The sequence below is a fragment of the Onychostruthus taczanowskii genome, unplaced genomic scaffold (assembly GCF_017590055.1).
Source record: "Onychostruthus taczanowskii isolate IOZ18803 unplaced genomic scaffold, ASM1759005v1 scaffold40, whole genome shotgun sequence".
Taxonomy (NCBI): domain Eukaryota; kingdom Metazoa; phylum Chordata; class Aves; order Passeriformes; family Passeridae; genus Onychostruthus; species Onychostruthus taczanowskii.
In genome coordinates this window covers 5,482,476-5,505,911 of record NW_024501460.1, presented here as the reverse complement: position 1 = coordinate 5,505,911, position 23,436 = coordinate 5,482,476, and the positions used below count along the sequence as shown (strand labels likewise).

Below are 23,436 nucleotides of genomic sequence, written 5' to 3'. Positions count from 1 at the left end.
CCCCGCGTGCTCCCACACCGCCCCGCTCCAAACTCCGCGTCCGTCCCGCGGGCCCGTCCCACACGCCGCACCCCCCCGCTCCCGCTCCCATCACCCGCGGTTTCCCGGGCGCGGCCCCGGGCGCGCGCCCCCGCCGCCCCCCGCGCGCCGCCGGGCTCAGCTGAGCAGACAATGGGAGATCAAAGCCGGGATGGGGTGGGGGGAGGAGGAGAAGGAGGAGAAGGAGCAGGAGGAGGAGGATGGTGCCGGGCGGCGGCGGGGGGGGCGGCTGGTGGAGCCGGCGGGGCGGAGAGCGGTGGTTCGCGTGTGGCGCTGCCTCTCTGCGCTCGATTAGTGTTCCTGGGGAGGGAGCGAGGAGCACGCGTGTGAGTTCTGTGTGCGCGGGTGCGCGCGGCTGCGTGTTCCCGCGGGTGCGCGCTCGGCGCGCGCGCCGGGCTGTGCGAGGGCGAGCCGGGAGAGCGAGCGAGTTGCGCAGCTGCCGTGCGCGCACCCCCCCCGCCGCCGCCGCCGCCGCCGCCAGCGCCAGCAGCAGCAGCAGCAGCAGGGGCAGGAACAGGAGCACCTCACTGGCATTTAACGAGCGGAGCTGCTAGTTGCGCTGGAGAGAGACGCGCAGGGAGGAGGAGGAAGAAGAAGAGGAGGAGGAGGACGGGAAGAGGAGAAGGAGGAGGGGAAGAGGAGGAGGAGGAGAAGAAGAAGAAAAAGAAGAAGAAGAAGAAGAAGAAGACGAGGAGGCAGGAGAGGAGGAGGAGGCCAAACGGACACCAACTGAAACAAAAGTATTTCCAAACCAGCACCCAACTCCACCTTGTGAGGCTCCCACAGCATGGCTTCCGAGGAACTCTACGAGGTAAGAGCCCCCGAGCCCCGCCGGCCCTGCCCCCGGCCCCGCCGGCCACCCCACCCCACCGCACCGCACCCGAGAGCGTTTTTGTTGCTCCCCGGGAGCGCCACCGGGCTTGTCACCCACACTTGCCGCGGCTGCTGCCCCTTCCCGCTGGGCCCAGCGCCTGCGTGTGTGCCCAGCCTGGCCCCCCGCCCCCCCTGCCCTCCCCAGTTTTGCTGGAGGAGGACGGAAATGTGACTGAACGGAGGAGACGGCAAAGTGTTACCGTGGCCTGCGCTCCCCCCCAGTCCTTTCCCCACGTTCGCACAACACTTTGACTCCGGGAGGAGAAGGGGGGGTGCTGGATGGGGCGAGCAGCGCTGACAGCCCCGGCAGTGAGCACGTCGAAGTGCGAGCCCGGCGCTGTGCAAAAATGTGGGCAAAGCCGAGTTATTGCCTCTGTCCGGGCCGGGGGGGGCGGGGGATGATGAGGAGGAGGAGGGCAGAGGGGCTTTCCTCTTGGATTTGTGTCCATACCAAAGTCCTGTGCCACCATCGTGTGCCTTGGCCGTGCAGCAAGCTGCGGCGGTGCAAAATACTAAAATTTAAACTCCTCGGCTCTTCGTGCTCCAGCGATAGGGTTGAGGTTGTGAGAGAAGCCAAAAAGATTGAAAGTTAAGGCTTTGACACGCCATCCTTCGCTCGTCACTCGGGAGGTGGTCAAAGCGTGTGCTGACGGGAGAGGGAGGTCTTGGGGTGAAGAAGGGAACGAGGTGACAGCCGAACTTTGAGTTTCCTATCTCATGTCTGGCAATTTCACATCCTTGCCCTTAACTGAAAAGCATCATGGTTCTCTTGGATTGAACTTCCTTGTTTTTATTTTTGCAAGAAGTTATCCCCGGGAGTGAAAAGCCATTGTTGTTTTGGAGCTGTTCTTGCCTTTTGGGTAGAGAAGTGGCTTCCCAAAACCAAAAATGCTCTTATCTGATAGTTAATATGCATCCAGACAGTGATCTATTTAAAAAATATATCCAGAGGCTGGAACTCTTAAGGTTAAAAGAAGACAGATAGCATTCAGGACACTTGACAGAAGATGTCTTACTGTACAGCTGGTGCGCACGTATCTCTCATTAATCGAGTTACATCTGTGATGCCATCAGTGAACAGACCCTGTAGAATTCAGTGGAAGGTGCCCTGGGTGGGCTTTTATTTTAAGCAAGTTGGCTGTCGGCAGAGGTGCTGAACGATAGACTAGGAAGAAGACCGAAGGCCTGTATTCCCAAGACAGATAAATCACGGTTAATTGCTCTGGCAAGTTTCCCCATCCTCACAATGTAGCTTAAGCCAGTCTTGAAGGGATCATCCCTGAAAGTAGGAGAGACATTTAGAGACACTCTGGGTCTCAAGGGATTGCCAAAAACTTCCTTTGACTTTGTGAAAAGTTCTGTTGGGTTCATGGAGTTGGGCCTGTAGCCTGTGCTGCGGCCAGTTCTTGCTCTTCCTGTGTTGCCGTGTTTGATCAAAGATGGACAATGAGGTATTGGTTTTGATGGGCACGAATAAATGACCAGGAAAATTCTGTTGGCTGGGCATTGGACTGAGGCTAAGAATGACCAATGTGCATGACTCTTCTTGGCTGTCTTAAGTTGTGTTGAAAATGTTGACTTGTCGGCTCAGTAGTCTGTGGGGCGCAGTTGTCCTCTGGGCAGGTGGCGCGTAGTGGCCATTGCGCAAATGCCGCTCTTGAAAAACACCCGAAGGGATACTTTTAAATTTTAAAAATCAGACACATTCTTTAATCATGCAAGTGCAAAGTTTAGTTAAGATGCCAAAATTGTTAATGCTTTTGGACTCGCATGTGGTCAAGCTGTCTCTTTTTTTTAAATTGTTGCTCATTTTTGATAGGTTTTGTCTTATAATGAATTTTCTAGCCATGTCTGAAAAACCGTAAAATAATAAATGATTTAAATATAGTGAACACTAATTTGGGAAGGGCATAGCTGTGAGTAGACCTGAAATGATAATTTTTAAGTAATTTAAGCTGTTTGGTGAACTGCCTGTGTTATTGACAGTGGGTTTTCTTCTGTTTTGTGGTTGTCTTATTTATAGCTCATGCCATATAGTGTTGTTTGAATCTGGTGTTTGAAATCTGCTGCCATTTGTTATACTTCCATTTTTCCTTCTGGATCTTGATCTAGTGTCTTGATCAAAAAAATGTTGTGTAATCTATTTGCAATTGTTAACTTAAGTACGAATGCCAACTATTTCTGCTGATATGTGTCATGGTTCTTCCAAAATACAAATGAAAAATCCTCTTCTAAAAAATGAAGGTAAGTTAATTTTTCTTTTTTTTTTTCCTTTTTATTTTTTTTTTTAATCTTAATGCATTCACTTATTTGTGGGATTCTTTTTATTCTGAATGTCATCCCTGAAGAGAGGGAGCTGATCTCTATGTAGGCCAGTGATTTTGAATTCAAAGATCAAGACCTTGAAATCTACTAATGGATTGGCAATGTGACTGGGGCTGTGTATCCTCAATGTCATTTGTTCCCATGCATTTTAGAGGTTGTGCTGATGACTACCCACTATTTTTTGCCTTTTTTTTCTTTTTTTTTTTTACTGGGGTAGAAACATTGAAGGGACTCTTTTTTTTCTAGATGGAAAATGCAGCAGTCAGTAATGTTGACGGCCTCAGTCGATGAGGCAAATAACATACTTTTTCTGTTTGCAAGTTTGTTTCTTCAAGGGACAAAGTGTTTTTTAGTGAGGTGGACAGACATGAAGAAGCTGATGAGCAAGACAGGTGAAGGAAAACGTAAGAAAAGGTGCATTGGATTTTTATTTCCCCAAGTTTGTTTCAACAGGCGTTGACATGGCACCTCTCTTTGTATGTGCCTGCTGCGATTTGTTAGTGTGGTTTTTGAAAAATCCTTTTACAGCCTTTGGGCAAATGGTAGGGTTACTTCCTTCTTCAATGTGACAGCTTTCCTTTGGCTTACTGACCTGTTTCCCACTAAACATTGTTACTTGTTCTCATCATCTTCACTGGAGTAATTGGAAGTAGACCTCATTTCCAAGGTTCTTTCAGGAGCAAACTATGTTTGCTCTCTCTGCAGTAAAATCCCTTGACCTGCTTTGGCAAACTCTTGCAAGTGATGTCTGGTATTGAAGTCATCCTGAGTTGTGGTTGGCATGACAAGTTTATTTGATGAAATGTGGAAATGATTCCATACAAGTGCTCTGTGGGAGAACAGTGTGCTAGCCAGCAGGTCAGATGTACCAAGTCGTGGTCGGTAGGCAACTGCTAATCTGTGCTGAGTTTGGAAGAGTCTCTTTCTCATAAAATTTAATAATTTGTTTTTGTATTAGGTGAAGTGGAAATGCATTGAAGTTTTCTGCTGTTGGACGTTGTATCTAGTCAAATTACTGAGTGTTTCTGCCTTTCCTCAGGAACTACTGGTGCAGCTGATACCCATAATATACATGGCCCTCTGGATCCATTTATGTAACTCTGGCTAGGCTTGGGCCATGATTGCTACTTATGTCAAAACCTTTCTACTGGGTTTTACTGATAAGTAGGCAAAACAGTTTGTGCAAACTTTGCTAGTGTACCTATGCCTTGATGCTTTTTCTTTACTCTGTGTTTCACATTGGCATTGGTCATGAACTTAGTGTTTTAAGGTGTCTTAACCAATTTCCATTAAAATATTACAGATTAACATATTGGAAGTCCTTTACTTCAAAATTACACTTTTTTGTATGTTTTATAGAATGGAAAATATATATATATATATTTTATTCTTCCATTGCCTTGCAAAAAACATATGCATTTTTTCATACTGGTGTCTAATATTCTCAAGGTGATACTTCACTTCCAATGATGATTCAGTACTTTTGGTTTTATTTTTAGAACTAAAGCCTTTGACACTAAATTATACAGATACAGTGAAATTACAAACTGAAACAAATTTCAGGAGCAACCGGCTGAAGTTCTATGGCCAGGAATTAAGCTATGTGTCAGGTTTAATCACCTAATAAGTAAGCCCAAAGACCCATATTCCAAGAAAATTTAAGCTTTGTATATGGAGTAGTGGCCACAAATCAAAAGAAGTGATGCTGTGGGCTGTTCTTCATTGAGTGTGCTAGTCTTTTAAATGATAGAGTGTAGAAAACTGTTGGAGAAATGCTATCATTTTGTCGAAAATTCGATACTGCATAGGATTACTCACTTAAACCCAAAGTTTCTCTCACGGCCCTAGTAACACTGCAGCGATCGAATCTTCATCATGTTTTGCGTGCATTTACTGGAAAGTTTAAATATTTGTTTTGCTTAAGTTAACTGAAAGGGTAAATCCATTATCTGCAGTATGCAGCTTGGAGTTGTAGTTTTTAATGGCTATTTGATGAAAAATTACTATTAACAACAAATTAGGATTGGCTGTTCAGGCAATAGCCATTTTTCTCCTCATTGAAATGGGTTGCTTTCACTCAACCTGTCTTGCAGGAATTCCAGATTGTCTTGGGATCTGTCTTCTGCTGCTTGTTTCTGATGTGCTGATTCCAAGACCTTGGTTAAAGATCTTGTTCATAAAGAGGGACTTATAGTCATTGAGGTGTAATGCCTGAGTTTTTATGAGTTTATTTTGACAACTGGTGGAAATGTTGCTGCTTGTTTCAGGAGAGGTAAAAGACACAAATTTGCTTGACTGACCCTACCCAATTAAGTAAGACTAGGAATTTACATCAGATGTGTTTGTGTTGTCACTCATTTTTCTTTTTTCTTGTATTATTTATTTTGAATTGCTCATGTCCATCACAGACAAAAAAAAAAAAAGATGGAAGGGAGGGAAAGTGGGAAAGAGATGCCTCGTCCATAAAGCCTGTGAGGCTCTGATAATTCTTAACCTTCACAGTCTGTCTTTTACTGTGATTTAATTTATTGAGTTTTTTGGTCAATCAGAGATTCATTGCTGTGGTGCCAGTCACGTTTAGAGTTACAGAACAATTACTTCCAACTTGCAAGACTGTACTATCACAGAAGGTTGCTTCCACTATGCTGATGTCCAGTATCTCTTGAATGAGGATAAATTATCGGACACAAAGAACTTAATGAGACATGCCAGAGCCCCTTGTTCTTCAGGAAGGTTGGCAGAGCTGGAACAGCATCAGTGATGCTGTGTCCCTTTTAGACTTCTCAGTAGGTGCTGCTTCATTTTTTCTGACTGCTGCAGCATTTCTGATCTGTGCCAAAGCAGTAGAAAAAACCAAGGTACTAACAGGCATACTTTCATCTTTTTCAGCCAGACTGTGTGATAACTGGATGTGCAGATCTGTTGGATATAACAGATAAGCAGCCCTATAATGCCACTCTTATTCTTCTGTAATAAATTTCAAATCTGCTGTTACTGGGCAGTGTATTATTTTTGTGTATCTGTTGGAAGCACAAGCTCCACAAACTGTATTTGCAGGGTAAAAAGGGATGCACAAGTCTCTCCCTGTTCTCTTCTATGCCTATGAGGTTTTGAATGGCTGGATGCCACGTGATAGATATTATGGGTCAATAAATACAGGGTTGATTATTTTTTTTATCTTAGAATAAAATATTTATATTTACAATCAAATATGGTTTCTCTGACAGTATGCTGTCAGTCCAGAAAATATCTTAAAAGTTCAGTATTTTATATTATCAGTTGTATTTTCTAGAGCTGTTGTATCTCTCTAAGAAGAGCTTTTATTTTTCTGATTTCTGATGAGCTTTTACTATTTACACACAAGAATTTTGTGCTCTTTGTAATTATTTCTTTGAACTTCTCTCCATATTACTTAGAGGAAAAGAAAACTGGCATGTTACTGGCTCAGTACACTGTAAAGACAAAAATATTTACTGTTTTCATAAACATCCTCAGAAGATTTACATGTGTCCCTTAATGGTGACCTGTGGCAGATATTTTTCAAGGTATCTATTCATATGTATGAATACACAGGATGGCTGTGGATTAAAAAGCATATTTTAATCATAGATTTACATTTTTAAGTTACTTTAAAGCCACATTGGTAGGATTAATTGTAAAATAAAGCAACTATTTTCTAAGTATTTTCTAAGTTTCTTTTAACTGTAAATTAGTTCTATTGAATAGTGGAACTATGTAACGCGTTTTGTTGTGGTTCTTCAGTGAGGCTCCATGTTTTATTATCACAGTATATAAAATGAATTAGTAAAGCTCAGATCAAATCTTTGTTCTTGGCCATGTTAAGTCTGAGGGTTTGTTTCATTTCTTTTGTGGGGAAAGATAAAGTATATATTCAAGTGGCCTAACCACATTTGTAGTTGTGCTTCTCTAACTCTTCTGCCCCCACAGTTTGTTACACCTTTTAAGGAAATGAAGTGTTAATGTTCGTTCTCTGCTGATTGTCATAGTAGCAAATGAAAAATCAAAACTCTGGGTTTTTTTAATATCCTGGATTGAAAGGGAAGGAGCTCTTCTCTTCTCTTCTCTTCTCTTCTCTTCTCTTCTCTTCTCTTCTCGTTGTTTGGATTGGTTTTTTGTTTAAATGACTTTGTGATTTTCATTTTGCAGAGACGTTTAAATACTTCTCTAAGCATCTTCACTTCCTGTAAAATACTGGTTTATGAAAATTTGCTTGGTTTAGGGAAAAAGATCTGGCTTTGCTTTGGAGATGCCACAGTTTAAAGTGAGTTGTGGGAAGTATATTGTGATGTATTTATCACAGAAAAATATTACGTGTGCATTTTGTAAACACGTATGTAGGGGAACCATTGACATACATTCTTAAGAGTGTTGAAATGGATATATATCAACTTCAAAGTATTTTCAAGACTATGATGTTGAATTCAGTGGGTATTCAGAAGTCGGTAATTTATGAAGTTCCTTCCATTAAATGCAGTTCTTCAGTGAAGCATCATCAGAATATTGATAACATTTTTGTTATCAATAACTAGACGCATGAAGGGTAGAAAACAATTCAAAGTAAACTTGTGAGAGTTAACTGGAGTGTAGTTTGGCTAGTTGCTAAATCATGCTCGTTTGTTGTGTTTTGATTTCAGCATCTGATTTTTCCCAGTTCTCTGTATGTATAAAACACAGCTCCTGACAGCACAGTGTGGCCATTCAATTTTACTTTTGCGTCAAGGTCACTTACAAAGTTAAAACCAACAGACCTGGGATTATGTCTGTAAGAAATAATGGGAATGGAAGGCTCTATGTACTGACACAAAAGATCCATTCAGTTCAGCACCGCAATTCCTATCACAGGTCCATAATGTCTCACTGTAGAGCGAAAAAATGGGAAATGTGGCACAGCAATAGTCATTGGGAACTTTCATGGCTGGCTTTGCTGGGACAAGGCAGATTTCAGCCTTGCTTATAAAATACTGGCACCATAACCTGAGCTGCCCAGATGTTCCAAGCCCGTGTTCATTACCTGCAGACATCTATCTGCCAGGGGCTTGTGGCTGCATGCCACAAAGACATTGTTGTTCCTAAATTCTGTGTTAACTTGAACCCAGATTTTTCAAGAAGAGGTTCTTAGTGTATGTGATCAAACAAAACAAACTCTAACTCTGTGTAAAACTTCAAGTCATCAGCTTGAGGTTATATGCTCTAAATACCTATGGAGTCTTTAGCACAGACTTGATGTGCTGAAGGACTGTAGCCCAAAATAAGGTCTAGCTGGCAGCTGTGTGTAAGTACACTCAGCCTAGAAAATTTGGAGAGAGGAATGTGCCCACAAAATAAGACAAATTGTAATAGCACTTGTAATAATAAGTCTAGGGATTAATCTCATTATTTGAAGTTACTACTATTTTGTAAGTATAAACCATAGTAGATTGTACTGAAGTATAATATATAAAGTTAGGAGACTGATGGAAAACTTTTTTGAAACCAGAAAAAACCAGCATTTTTTTCTCCTCTGTAGGCTTTTTGCCATGTAGTTACTTTATAACTTAACTCTTAGGTGGCCAGTCATGTTTCCAAGACTAGCACATTTTTTCTCACTTATTTAGGTTACTGATAAGGACAAAACTTGATCTTGGATTAGCAGTGCTTTCAAGGAACAAAGAAACATAAAGTAAGAGCAATGATGTTTTTCATCAGACAGAATCTTGAGCTTTTGTTCTTAGTGTATTTTTCTGTGGAATTAGTTTGTAAATATAGTTATGCTAAATAGATATATTCAAAGCAACTTGTCAGTTGAGTGAGCATTTCCAGCAAAAAAATTTCTAATGTTTCCTGAAAATGATGCTTCAACCTCAGCTTGCCACCGTCTTTTGCAGCTGAAGGAGTAACTAACTAGATGTCCAAGCATTCCCAAGTGGAACAGAAGATTTAATGGAGTGCAGTTTTAGAGCAGTCAATCAATTTTCACTTGTGATGTAGCAAAGTCAGAAGTTTCAAAGAGAAAATTTAAACTGTTGGTGCACATCAGGTTTTTTGTAATATACTCATGTAGAGAAGGTTAAAGCCCAGCTTTGGAATTTTTTCTCCTCTTTGTCTGGTTCATGTGCTAAGTGTTATGTGCTTTGGGTTTTGATTTGATTGTATAAAAGGGAATGTGTTGAGTGGGAGGAAAAAAGGACACTTGATCTCTATTTGGTTTTAATCTGGAAAAAACTTCCATAAGACAATATACTATGGAAGTCTAGGACAAGTTTATCATTATATGACTTTTGAAGGCATTGGCATGAGCTGTATTTTTACTCAGGTCATCAAGGAATGATCAATAACAACAAAGAAATTTTTTTCCAGATGCCGAAGGCAAGTAGGTTAGCTTCCTGTTTCAAAAGATCCATCAGTGTTTGAGATTCTATTTCACTCCTGTTAGAGGCATCTCTCTTCTATCAGGACAGCTCCTTAATTGATTTGTGTTCCTCTCTCCCACATTGTACTCATCATCTCTCCTGAGGTTTGTGCTTATTTATTTAAACTACCCAAGAATAAAATATTAGGTTCTGAATGAGAAGATGGAAGTCACTGTATTTGAGGATGCTTCTTTGAGATGTGATGTTGTAGGACTGTTAAAGCATGGAAGCTGGTGGATCAAGCAGGTGTTGATTTGACAGCTTATGTCCATGGTTAAAGAAACCCAATGGGTATAAAAGGTTACAACTTCACAAAACTTTATACAAACATGGGATTTTGTTCCTTTTTTCATCAGCAGAATACACATCACAGGTGTAGGGAACCTGTATCATGCTTTTCTACTTTCTTAACAGTAAAGATTTAATAACATGGTTGCTTGTCTTTTATTGGATTTTTATTTTAAATGCTTATTGAGGAAAATCATTAAAACACCTTATCTTTAAAAACCAATTCTTTACAAAGATTGATTCAGATTTTAAGTTCAGTTTTTCCCTGAAACTGGTGCGATGCACATCAAGTATATTGAATAAGGTGGTGTTTTGGGGGTTATCTGTGCATGCCACAAAACATGGATTTAGTGGGGAAATAGAATGAGCACTAGGACGTGATATAGTTTGTGTCCCCATGACCATTAGGTTTGAGCCACTCATAGTGACAGATGAAACTTTACTGTTATTCATTTATATCTATGCCCATATTATTTTCCCATGTTTATCCAAATAAAATCACTTGCTATGCTCTGTTCTTCATACCTTCAGATACTTATGACAATAAAGCACCGAGGGACAGCTGTTTGTTAGGTTATACTTAAAGAGTGTGAGATGTATTTTTTCAGGACAAGTGAACATCTTAGTTAAACATAATGCTAGCATTAGTCTGTAAAATGTGAGGTTCTTTATTGTTGTCTGTTATTTGAATATATTCAGAATTGAGTTATCCAACTCTTAAGTTCCTTTTTGAAGTAATTACAAACCAGTTTATCCTAAAAAATTCAATCCTTTACACCTGAGTGTGTGTATATGTATATATATCTAATCAAAGCTAAGAAATGTAACAAAACTGACTCCTTGCATGCACACAAAGTAATTTCTTTATTATGGCATTCTTACTGTCAAGCAAAAATTATGGGAATTAATGAGTCATCATTCTAGCCTATATATCTCTATATATAGGTTTCTTATTTCTGTTAATAAAATAATGCTTTATTTGGCCCTTTATTTTTTATGTGTGCTTGTTTATATGAACTAAAGGTGATTAATTTGGAGAAAGGGATTTTATTTCTCTATATGCTAAATAAAGACTTAAAGTATACTGAGATAATAAATTAGGAGAAAGGGAGAAGAAAATAATGCTTGACTGTAGAACCAGTGGAATTTTATCTTGTGCTTGTCACTAAATTAATGCTCCCTTTCTATTAATTTGTCCCTTTTGTCCAGTATTTGAATTCTACCTACCTAATGTCTTCTCACTACCTGCCTCTCATTTTCAGTCAAACAACCAGGAAATTCTTTTTCCATCCAACTTGTTCAGAAAAGGACACTTTCAGTGTGGAATTAGTTGCCTATTGATTGTAAAATAATTGTTTTCTGTTTTTCTGGAAGAATCTGGAAATTGGTTATATAGTGGAAGAAAGGCCTATGCATTAAAATTGATTTATCTTTTGTAGAAAGATGGGTAGGCAGGGGTTGTTGAGTGAAAATGGTGGCTCTCAATGGAGGTCACCTGAGTGCTGTCTCAAAAAGTGTAATTCTCTCTTTTCTCTGTCACAGTCTAGCGTTGAGCGTATCACTCAGACTCGGTATGTCAGAGATGATTGCTCATCTCCCTGACAAAGTTTGAATCCCTGAGCCAAAGCACAAGCAAAATAAAGCCTTTTTCTTTTTTGTTTTTCTTTTTCCCCCCCAGGTAAATATTGTCGGAACATCTTAGAATAAAGTAGAGCAGGCTAATTTGGTCTGATAAAAAGAAGCTGTGCTGCAAGTACAAGCCACATATAGACCTGTCCCCTTTTATGTTGGTGTTTGGTTTGGTTTTCTTGGGGCTAACTGCAGAGAGGTATTCAACTTTGATGCAGTGTTTTTTTTGGTGTCCTCTGCAGTCAGTGAGGACTTCAGACCAGAAGGCCCTTTAGACCATTTAAGTGAAATTTCTCTAAAAGGTCATAGACTTCATCCCCTTCCTCTGTAAAAAAATACAGAAAAGCTAATTGGGTTAATTTAGTCAGTTAAGTTAAATATACTTAAATGTGGCCTCCTAAGCAGTAAGGTTTTATTTCCTTTTTCTACAGTCTTCTGATCCTAATGCAGGATAATACCCAACTTTTCATTCATTATAGGCTTTCCCTTGGGGCTGTAAATTGTGTTAGTAGGTGAATGTTGCTAAGGGATTGTACTGTTGGAGCATAAAGAGTTTAGGCATATGGTGTAAGCTAGGCTTGTTATCTGAGTGACAATAACTGATCAAGTTGTGTTTTTAAATAATTGTTATATTTTACTTCCTTTTATATTAAATCTCAAAAGGTGTTTGGCTGGCTACGCTTTATGATTGACTTTAGTTGTCTTTGCTTGGATTGCTCAGCTGTTCCTTCTGTTTGAAGCACAACAGCAGCTTGGCCATGTTTTAAGAGGATTGGAAAATCGATCTGGCATCATTAAAAACAACCAAACAAAAAACTGTGGCTCAGAATTTTGTTTGGTTGGTTGAAGCAGTTCCTCAGCCTGTTTCTGTGCGTGGCTGTACATGCACTTGCCAGGATGACAAAGCAGGTGTGGAAGGTTATTGAAGCTGTTGAGCTTCTGAGTGATGGCCACAAAAAAAACAGCCTCAGTGAGCAAGCCCTGAGACCAGGGAAAAACTCTGCGTATCCTGACAGTGCTTGTGTTGGTTTTTCCCTTAATGTTTCTTTGAATGGTGTGATATTTAACATTTAGGCGACTGTCCACTTCCAACTGTGAGTACTAGGGCTCTCTTCTCTACAGCTTAAACAAATCTAAGTGCCACAAGCCTTGCTTGCCACTGCTGTCTTCCTCCTTCCTTTGCACCCGCACAGATTTCTGTCACTGGGTGAGGTGAATGCTCTGTAAGGAAGTTTGCCTAGCTGAAGGTTGCCCATTGCTTTCACAGAAATAGTTTTCTGTTAATTTATTGACTGGCCAAGGTTGAAATCCAAGAGGTGCCACTTCAAGGGAAGAAACAGGAATATATGGCATGTTTGAAGAGAGACAAGAGAAAATGGGTTAGATGTGGGGGGATGGTTGCAGCAATGACTTGGCTCTTTAAAAAAAAAAAAAAAAAAAGAATCTGTCAAACTGCAAGCTTAATTTTCAGCTGGATCAACTCGCTGGACAGACTTGCAGTGCAACTGCACAGCTTCTTGCCCGTGGCTGGAGCTGACTCAGAGCCGTGTCCCGGACTCCACCTTGAGGTCACGCAGGCCGTGCGGGATGGGCTGAGGAGCAGCGCTCCCGGGGAAAGGGCTGCAGCCCTGGCAGGCGGGCACGATGCTGTGCTATGTTTTAGTGGCTGGTTACCCTTCCATTTCTTGTGAAAATGGCAAACTCGTGCTTGCAAGAATTTGGGATTCCAGTTACTTCTCAGTGCTGCAAAACTTTTACAATTCCCTGAATTTTACTTTCACCACAGCAGATGCAAAGCTTGGTGAAACTTATTGCATTTAGTGTGCTATGCATGTAATGAAAATTCTGCCGCAGTGTAAGGTTGTATTTTCCTGGTCCACCTTGATTATACTGTAACTTGCTCTGAGGCTGTTGTGCAAACCCAGTCTGAAACTGCAGGTGACATACAAGTGTATTTAAAAAGTATAATTTATTTCTAAGTGTTCTGGTTATTCACTGAGTGGGCAGTGGGCAGGGAGTGGGATGAGACAGGATGTCTCCTTGTAGTTGAGCTCGCTTTAAGCTGCATTTCATTTAAAATGCTGATTTTCATGAAGATTATTTTTAGCCCCTCCAATGGAATTAAAGTTCAGACTATAAGTGCTGTCAATATCTTTTGGGTAGAAAAACCTAGGCTTTAATTACTTTTGGTTTCAGTTTCACCAGCAGGAGAAAATTATTTTCGTTTTGAGTGTGTTTACGTGAAGGTGGGAAAACTGATAAGGAAAGTAAACTACGTTGCTCTCTAAGTCTTTCCAGTATATAAATAAAAAATGGTTAGGAAGGAAAAATATCTTTGAATACTGAAGACTTCAAGGCCAGTGCTGCGTTATGGAAGTATTTGGGAACATAGAGGTAGTAATTGAGTGAGACTTTAGAAAGTAGCTGAGTGCTTTAAATGCCCCAAATCCAATGTTCTCTGTTCTTTGTGTGTGTGTAAGCCCCTAATTTTGCTTATATTAAGTAAAAATACTCTCTCAATTATTTCAGTATAGGTAATAATTAAGAAATTTATTATTTGGTAAATATTATTATAAAATACTAGACTATTTATTCAGCATTTTAAAGACAATTTTATTGAAAAGATTTAATATACTTATTACAAATTCTGCATTTGTATGCAGTTTGAAAACATAAAATAGCTTAAAATATTGGTTATCCAGGGGTGTAGCACACAAAAATTAAAATTGCCTGAATGTACATTCAGATGACTCATTGTTTTAACAGGTGCATGTAGCAATAAGTGTTAAAGCTATACTTAGCTTCTAAACCAGTACAATTTAATAGTATTGCCAGCCCTTGACATTGGTCTATCATTTAGTTAAAAAAACCCCAAACCAACAAATTATTAAATAAATAATTTAAAAGTAGAAAACAAGATTACAGTCAGAAAAAAAAAATCTATTGGTCATTGTCTAGAAACTCAGTCCAATATATTCAAATTTATTTGCTTGCCAACAAATCATTGAAAACAAACAGTGAACACTTTAGACTGCTTACGTGTAAATAACTAAGCCAAATAAACTTTCAATGTGCCAATTTTTATTGAGTGCCACACTTCAGTAAGAGCAGAATCAAATTATAAAATTGTCCATTATTATTGGCCCTTCCACTCCTCCTCAGTTCCAGCACAGTTTTAACAGCCAACCTGGCCTAGACACTGGGTTCTTTACTCACAGAAAACCAACAAGGAATAAAACATTCTGGGTTTGATTTTTCACAAGATAAAAGTAAATAAATAAAGTATACACTTAAGGATAAAAAGTTGCTTCAGAAAGTTCTATAAGGTCTACATTTTCTATTTTTAGAATCAAGGCACGTTTTCCGTAGATTTATGTGACAGAGTAATCTTCCTCTAAATGTCTAGATGCAAAGAAACCATGCACTGTTACTTCACAGTGATTACATTAGCTGATGATTATTAACATTTTCTTGGAATTACTAATGTGTGTAGGTCATTCATCATATTTTTCTGAGGAAAAGCAATTATGTTCTCTTCAATTTTACTCTTCTGACAAAAGTGAAATGATATATAAGATCACTTCCATGAAAACAATCAGCACTGATAGTTATGATTGCTTATTTCAATGTTCTACCAATACAGGCTTTGCCAATAATACATAATGGAATAAAATAAATGGAATAATGTAATAAAATAAATGTAAATATTTAATATAAAAAAGTCATACAGATTTTACTGAAAATATAAAGAAAGCAGTTTGTCTCAAAGTTATATTACTTTCAAATAAAAGTTACTCAGGTATTTTTTAATTCCTACAATGAAAGTCATTAGGGATGGATATGAAACTGTCATCGTACAATAAGGCACAGCTGAATATTCAAATGTATGAAGATTCAGAGAAAATGCCATGAACAGTCATGGCTATTAGCTGTCACAACAAAAAGACCATTCATAGTAGATTATATAGACTTTAATCATAAACCTTCTATCCATGGGGTTAAAAACAATATGAAAATTCTCTTATCTATTGAGAGCAAAAAATATGCCAGAACGACATGTGTCTACTAGCAAAATGATGACACAGACACTGCTGCTCTCGAGGGGAACAAGAAGGAAGAAGAAGAAGAACTTTATTTTCTGACTCCAACATTTATAGTTTTCCAAAGGTGACAGTGGATTGGAGGGTGACAGTGCCACCTCTCCAATGTGACTGGACAGACCAAGGGTCCATCAATTCTCTCCACCTCCATGAAAGAATGCAAAACATAGGTTATTTACAGAACTGTGTGTGAGAAAGTTTGTTGAAAGAATGCAAACATCAGAAGGCTTAACAAAGTCTTATAAAATCAGGGCGACAAGTAACGACATGTGTCTACTAAATAGGAACATTAATAGTTGAGACAGAAATACTGAAAAAAAAATTATTCTATGATTTCTTTAAAAAACATGCTGTGAGTCAGACTGCTGTTGTTTTCTGCCCAAAATCTGGGTGTTTTGTTCTCAATTTACTGTGACTTACAGATAAATATTTCTTTATTCTGATAGAAGCAAACAAATTTAAGTTTTTCTTTAGTCTAAAGGAGACAGGATTTAAAACAAAGAAACAAAAAACCCCAACCAAGAAGATATCTGAGATACTGTAGTTTGTATTTTGGTTTGTGTTAGTTTTCATTGTTTAGAAGTGAAAATTAGATGAGATAGGCCAGGATGTAACACAAGACTGGACAGGTTGATGTTGATTGCAAAAAGAACTGTAAAAGGTTGAAATGAGAACTGCTTAGCAGAAAATTAAAGAAAGCAAAGTCACTGCTTGCCCAAGTGTTCGTGACAATTTGAACTGATCTGTACTTACTTCTTTACTCTGAGGCTGAAAGTTCTCATTGACAAACACACTCATGTAGGTATAGTAATCTTTTGTAAAGCACCTGCTGCAGTACTGCATGGTGTTCTGATTTCTGAAATCTGTCTCTTTCCTAAGTCAACATGGTCCATATCAAACCCATTTTAAACTGGTTGACCAACAGGTGATAAAGCAGTAATAGATTAAGGACATTCATGTTGGATTTTATAGAGGTTTTTCACAGCCCATTGCTTTGAGGATTTGGATAATGATCTGGAGGAAAATAGAATTTAATCTCTTGTAAAATGCATATGTGCAAAAATGGATGGATTAATAAGTGTGAGGGATGGTCTGTGGTGAGTTAATGGGGATCATTCAGGAGCATACATTAATGTAGCTGAAGATACTGTCCTGACAGCAGGGTCATACCTGCAGAATGGAGAGCGGTGCTTTGGGAAGGAGTAATTTGGTGATACAATACAGCAGCTAAAATGCATATTGCAGTCTCTTGGTATGGATATTGGATATCTCAAGTGGAGTTAGGTGTGCTGTTACCTTGCTATGTAGCTTTTGGTGAGATGTTAGAAAATTGTATCGTATTTGAACTTAAAGTGAAAAAAGCCCCAAAACCTAGGTGAAGTTAAAAAGATAAAGAAAAACATGTCGAGGACAATTGCAAATATTAAAAACAAATATGGCAACAAACCCTGGCATACAGTAGGAGCCTGGAGAGGCTCACTCTATGTAGTGTTTAGTATTTAGCAAAGGTGACTGATGGCCTGTAAGTACTTACATGGGGCAAAGATTTCAGACAAAGTACTCTTTAGGTACACTAGGTTTTGGATGACAAAATGCAGGAGCTCAGAGCTGAACTCAGGTGTATTACTTCTAGAAATATAATAAATTAAAAATTGAATTCAGTTATCTATCAGAGCAACTTATTTTTAAGAATGTTATGTCAGGAAAAAAAAAAAGGTATAAATTTTTCCAAAAACATGCTTTTAGCTCTAGCACAGTATCATAATCTGATGTAGGAATTTTGGAGTGAAATTATCTCTTATACAGGAAGGCAGACTAAGTAATTGTTACTTACACAGGTAATCTACAAAATCTGATCTGAAAATTGTTTTTGGCATCAAGGGCACACAGTGTTCCGTTGTAATGTGCACCTGTGTTTTTGTTGGGAAGGCTGAAAAAAGGGGGAAGGAGAAGCTTGGGGATGTAATGACAGGATATAATAAAGATGGGTTTAAATTTTATTTTACACATAGAGAGGAACTAAATATGAGATTTATTGAATCAAAATATGTGATCATCCAGGCAACACTTACATCTTCCATATAGCATTTAGAAAGATTTTTACATGCTAATTGTGTGAATTAGCAACCAGCTGGGAACAATACCCTGCTATTTGTTAAAGGAGAGACAATAAAGTTCTTCTAGACAGGAAAGAATCTACATTGTTAACAGATGACCTGAAAGTTCAGCTCGTTGAAAAGGCAAATATTTTGACCAGGAGAATAATTCTTCCTGTGGAGCAGTATGAGTTGCTGTGCTAAAGCTGTACAGCTATTTTTAACCATGTCACAGCTATTGAGCTTAGTCTTCAATTTAGTTCATAAACAGTGTAAAAAAGACTAAGTAGGTCTTTCTTTTTGATGAATGTAGAGGTGAGTATGTCAGAATCTGCCTTTTTTGCAGTTTTTGTTTATTTTATGCAATTTCTACTTTGGTTTTAACAGTTTGGATGTAGATTTTTGTCACTTGTTGTCACTACCTGCCACATTCTGTTTTGTTGAATTCCGGAAACAATATTGCACTGGAGTAACTGTGGGCAAACGGTGAAGTTGCATGTGAAATGAAGGTTGTTATGGTCTAGGGGGAAAAAAGTGGAGGCTCTGTATAAAATCTACTTCCTTCCAAATGACACTGAGTTTTTCAAAAGTTTGCTCTTCAACACGTCTGTGTTTTAAAAAGTTTTATTCCAGTTTTGCTTTGTGGCAGTTGTACAGCAGAATCTGAGTTTGATATGTAACTTTTGAGCTTGCCTAGAGTCTTTTGGATGTTTGACTTGAGCATCTAAAATCTTTATCAGAAAATCTTTAATTTGATTTCCTGAATTCTAGGTTTTTCTGTTTTAAATGCTGAATTTTTTTTTTAATTATTTTTTACTATGATAAAGGTCTCTGAATTACTTCAGTGTTTTCCAGCAGTAAAGTTGTTACCCAAAATATGTCTGCAGGTTAAGGTTCTTCACAAGATATGTTTGTAATATAATCAATATATTATTGAGAAATATTTGTAATAATGAAATGCTGTTTTCAAGACCTACATGTATTGTAGATTTAAGATATCTCATTTTTCAAAGACATTACAATGGAAAATGATACATCAAGGTAAAGATATTTTAACTCAAGTAATGGACATCACTGACAGGCTTATGTATCTATATAGGTAGTTTTTTGTGGTAATGTTTGAATGTTATTTTGTGATGTAACTCTTGAGATTGTGTATTTAGATTCTATATGATTTTTTGGGACATGTTGCAGATTTTATGCTCAATCTGTGTATGTACATGTGTGTGTACTGCATCTTTTGGGAAGAAGACAAGCACCTTGCCTCTTTAATTATCATTCCTTGCAATGTGGAAAACATGTAAGAAAACGTGACCCAAACAGGAGAACAATTATGAATTACACAGAATGCAAAGCCCTATGGATTTTGTTTCTTTTTGCATTTGCAGTTAGTGAGTTTACTCACTGTATCTATCAAAATGGTGAAATTGGGTCAGGCCTAGTCTTTTCTTTCTTCTTTCCACCACTTCCCCACTACAGTGCTCATGTTTGTGGGACAATAGAAAGCAGATACGATGTACTAAATTTTGTGATAACTTGATTTGGTGGCAGGTTGAGAATAGACCAGACTACCTTTGAATATTATTCATGGAAGTGAACTGGAAGGTGTAACCATACACACAAACGTTCCTTATGTTAAGGCACGTTTTAATAGCTCACCATAACTTTTTAAAGAACTACTTTACATAGACCATTTGATTGACCAAAAAAAAGTGATACAGTATAAGTGAAATTGTACTGAGTCTTCTCTGTGATACACAGTTAATTGGCAATGCATACATGTTACCACAAAAAAAAACCAGAAAAAAAAAAAAAAAACCAAAAAAAAAACCAAAAAAAAAATCAAATTCAGCTTCCACCAAATTATGAGACAATTTCTTGCTTGCCTGATAAATATCAACAAACCAAATTTAGATTAGCCCCTTGCTCATATATACTACATAAATCAAATAAAAGTCAAGAGCTATGCCTAAGCATCTTTTTTTTTTCTTTATAGATTTTTGAACTGCATTGTAAAAATACTGTTACTTACAAATTGAAACACTTTGAATTGAGGAAATGCAAGATTAACGGTTGTCTGTGTGTTCTTAATTCTCTTTATATCTAATTTATGCACAGACTGGATCATAGGTCTTGTGGTCTGGGAAGAAAACCATTTGCAGTCATAACTGACAGAACTAGAAAGGTGCACAGCTTTCTGCTCTTTCAGATGAATTCACTGGGAAGGGGTTCTTCCCTTTTGGTGCTCCCAGAGGAGAAGCATAAGCCATGAGCAAAAACCTGCCATGCTTAAGTTCACCTGTTTGTCCCTATTCTCAAGGACTAGAGATTCCCACATATTTCTGAGACAATATATTTTGACATCCTGCCCTTTCCGCATCTCCTCAGTTGGGTATTCCCTCTACCAACAAGTGTAGTCAGCACTCCATACGGAGACATCTTAGGGAGTTTATCCAGCTGAAAAGTCTACCTCATAACTTCCAATTATTTTTTTTCTTTTTTTTTACCTCCTGCTTTGTTTAATAGTTAGTTTGAGGCCAGATTTTCTTCCACAGTCAGGTTCAGTTTAAATTTTGGCAATCCCATGGGTATTACTTTGAACAGGTGTGAAAAAGCTGTTAATCTGCTGAGTTTCAGAAGCTGCTGACAACAGGTGATATAACTTCTAAACGAGACTGCCATTGTAAAGAAACTTAATATTTGCCATTATTTCACTACCTACTCACTTATAATGAAATATCTTTAAAGTCACATCAGAATTATGTTAAAGGTATAATAACTTTGTAGTAGAAATACCAACTTTTTGGATTGGTTGCAAGCATCTACAGTGAACTTGTTAATTAAAAAATGGAGTTGTATCTACTTAAAAATGCAAAGCCTGAGTTCTCAGTTTTGAAGTTAAGGAAACTTCCTAAAAATTTGACTTAAGACTGTCGTTTTATCACAAGAGAGCAGAGTCAAAGTTTGCTTCTCTCATAGGATTTGCTCTTTACTCATTGTTTTTCAATAATTTTCTTAAATTTGATAGCATATGAGGATCTGATGATTTTGTTGATTTTTTTTTCCCTTTACATAGTGAGAAAAATTATGGAGTCAAGGAACTACTTCTAAGTAGCATTGCTATGTTTCACACAATCAATGTTGTGATCCAGCTGTATTGGTAAGGAGTTGGGAGTTCTTTCCATACTATCAGGACTGTAATTCATAATAATGATTTTATTTTACTTTGCCTACATGGATTCCAGTTAGTGTGCTCAGTTTCATGGGATCAATTTTGTGGGGTCTTACCTGCTTCCTAGAAGCCATTGCTCCTTTCCTTCAACCGCTTGAACTTAAGAGTACCTAAGAGAGTAATATATTTGCTGTCCATATAGCTTCTCTTGATGTCTCTTACCAGGCTTACAAAACAGCAGCAACCTGCCTACAATATATATATTTACTTCCTTCTGCAGTAGATTTGTCAATGGAAAAGCAAGTCCACCCCAGAGCATTCATCTCTGCCCTCTGTGTGGGGTTAGTGCTCTCTCTGGTCTGCTGGCTGAGCTGCTCATGGGAGCTCTCCTTAATCCAATTCAGTCAAATTGAGCCATGTTAGGAAAGATTTGTTATTTAAATTACGTAAGCTGATCTAGCTTATTTTGACTGACATGTTTAGGGAGTTCTTATATATGCAGCTCAGCCAGAAGATTTGAGAAGTGGTAACCATCAGCAGGATGTGATGATAAGCTGGGGCAGTGGGTTGCAAAGAGCAAGTCCTTCCCAGCTATGCTTGAGCTGGTTGATGTGTACTCATGTGCAGCCTGAAATTTGGGAAGCTGGCTTTTCTTCGTGGAGCACTCTGTAGTTTTTTGGGCCATTAAAAAGGAGAAGTCTGCCTGTGCCGGTTCCTCTCTGAGTGCTCTCATTAGCCACAATTTCACCCAGAACCACCTAGAGCATATTGGCCAAGAGGCTTTGATTGTCCACTTTTGAATAACTCCTGCCAGCATTATTTCATAGTTGAACTAAAGTGCAGGTCTCCCTCTGGTGCCTACTTTGTAAAAGCACAAGATTTTATAATTGGGCTGAGCAATTGAAAACCAACTGTATGAAAAGAGAAAGGTCTCTTTGTTGTCCTGGTAATGGCAGCTCTGAGAGCACTGGCAGTAACATTAGACAGTAGACTGGGTTTTTCTTGTGGTACATAGTGCTAATCTGCACATACATTCAGAACTCTGTAGTCACTGTCAGCTGCAGCAGTGCTCATCCTCTGCACCTCTTCTAACACCAAAATCTTCTGTTTGGGAGATGTGTTTATTGTTATGTGGATATATGGGTAATGGATATCTGGATGTAGATGCATATATGGAAATAAAACTAGAAAATCTTCATCACTTTCTAACCTTTTTCACTTTCTTACCAGTTCCTTTTAGCTGTTCATTTTTGGAAATTAGTTGACCATACAAACATTGATCTTTCTAATACAACCAGAATTTTCTGCTTTGATGGATTTTAATCTAATTTAAAACACCCCACTGTTGGAAAGGCTCAGACATCAGTACACTGAGAGGAGCACACTACCACACATCCCCAACAAAATACTAAAAAGTGACATCATCACTGTGGGAGGAATTTTTCATTTACATCGCCTTCCAATTCAGGGCCTCTGCCCCTTTCAGAGAACCACATTTTGCATTATCAGTCCTACCACTCATGGCTATCTGTGTGTAAATTTTCCCGTTCATATTCCCAAGAACACACAGCGCAAATGTTTCTCAGAAAGATCCTGTTTATGCCATACATCAAAAGATCTCCATGCCATTTGGACTTGGTACCTTTCAGTTGTACCTTGCTGACACAGAGGATACTTTGACAACCCCTGCTACCAGCAGGGGTTTCTCAAACAAATACAAGTGATGTGTATGACTCAGTCCAGCAAGTTGCTATTTCCTGATACAAGCCTGCTCTAAAAATGCCTCCAACAATTTTTAGGAATACAGTTCTGGAGGAATTCTGGTTAATGTTTCAGACACATGATTTTTTTTCGTCCTTTGTTGTAAACCAACATGTGTTTAAACCCTTCCCTGGTATGAGAAAGAAAGCAACGTAAAAGAGCTAGTTTGGACAGCCCAGCATGAGCAAGGTCAGGTTGATGCTTAGAAATGATAAGCTGAAGGCAGCCCCCCATCAGGTCACCTGTCTGATGCAGTCTTACAGCACAGCCTAATCCTCCATTTGAAGCTTGCCTGGGTGTATGTCCGGGGACAAGGTCCAGCACAACAGCCTGCCTGGCTGAGGCTTAGGATGCTTAGGTCTAAAGCGGAGGGACAAGGAACCATGGAACAGGATTTATTTGGGGACTCCAGTCTTCTTGGGATGTTGTTGATTGCTGTCTGTGTGGGGGACAAGCTGGTAGTCCTGGAAAGAAGCCGGGTGATCTTTTGACTTGCTCTTTGGAAATCTGCAGGGGATGATGATGATCAGGTTCTTTGGAGGTTTGTATGGGGGCTGGGGTGATGTCAGCCTTTAGTCTTCGTGTATTTCTCTACTCCCTTGATGTAAAACTAGTGTTTCTCACTGTTAGGCCATAGTTTTTGTATGTATTAAGTCAATACTCCAGTGAGAATGGAGGGAGGAGACGACATTTTTTGGGGAGGGATTTTATTCCAGTGCTGCTCCCACTGTGCTGGCTAATCT

General features: G+C 38.9%; 1 protein-coding gene across 1 annotated transcript in view; it reads left to right on the top strand.

The window, feature by feature from the left end:
* Positions 1–361: 361 nt before the first annotated feature.
* The window catches only part of CDYL (chromodomain Y like), a 105,988-nt gene continuing 82,913 nt past the window's right edge, over positions 362–23,436 (top strand). The window contains exon 1 of the mRNA XM_041413288.1: positions 362–850. Within this exon, the coding sequence (XP_041269222.1) occupies positions 827–850 (24 nt within the window). The 5' untranslated portion in view covers positions 362–826. The remainder of the gene's footprint in view (positions 851–23,436) is intronic.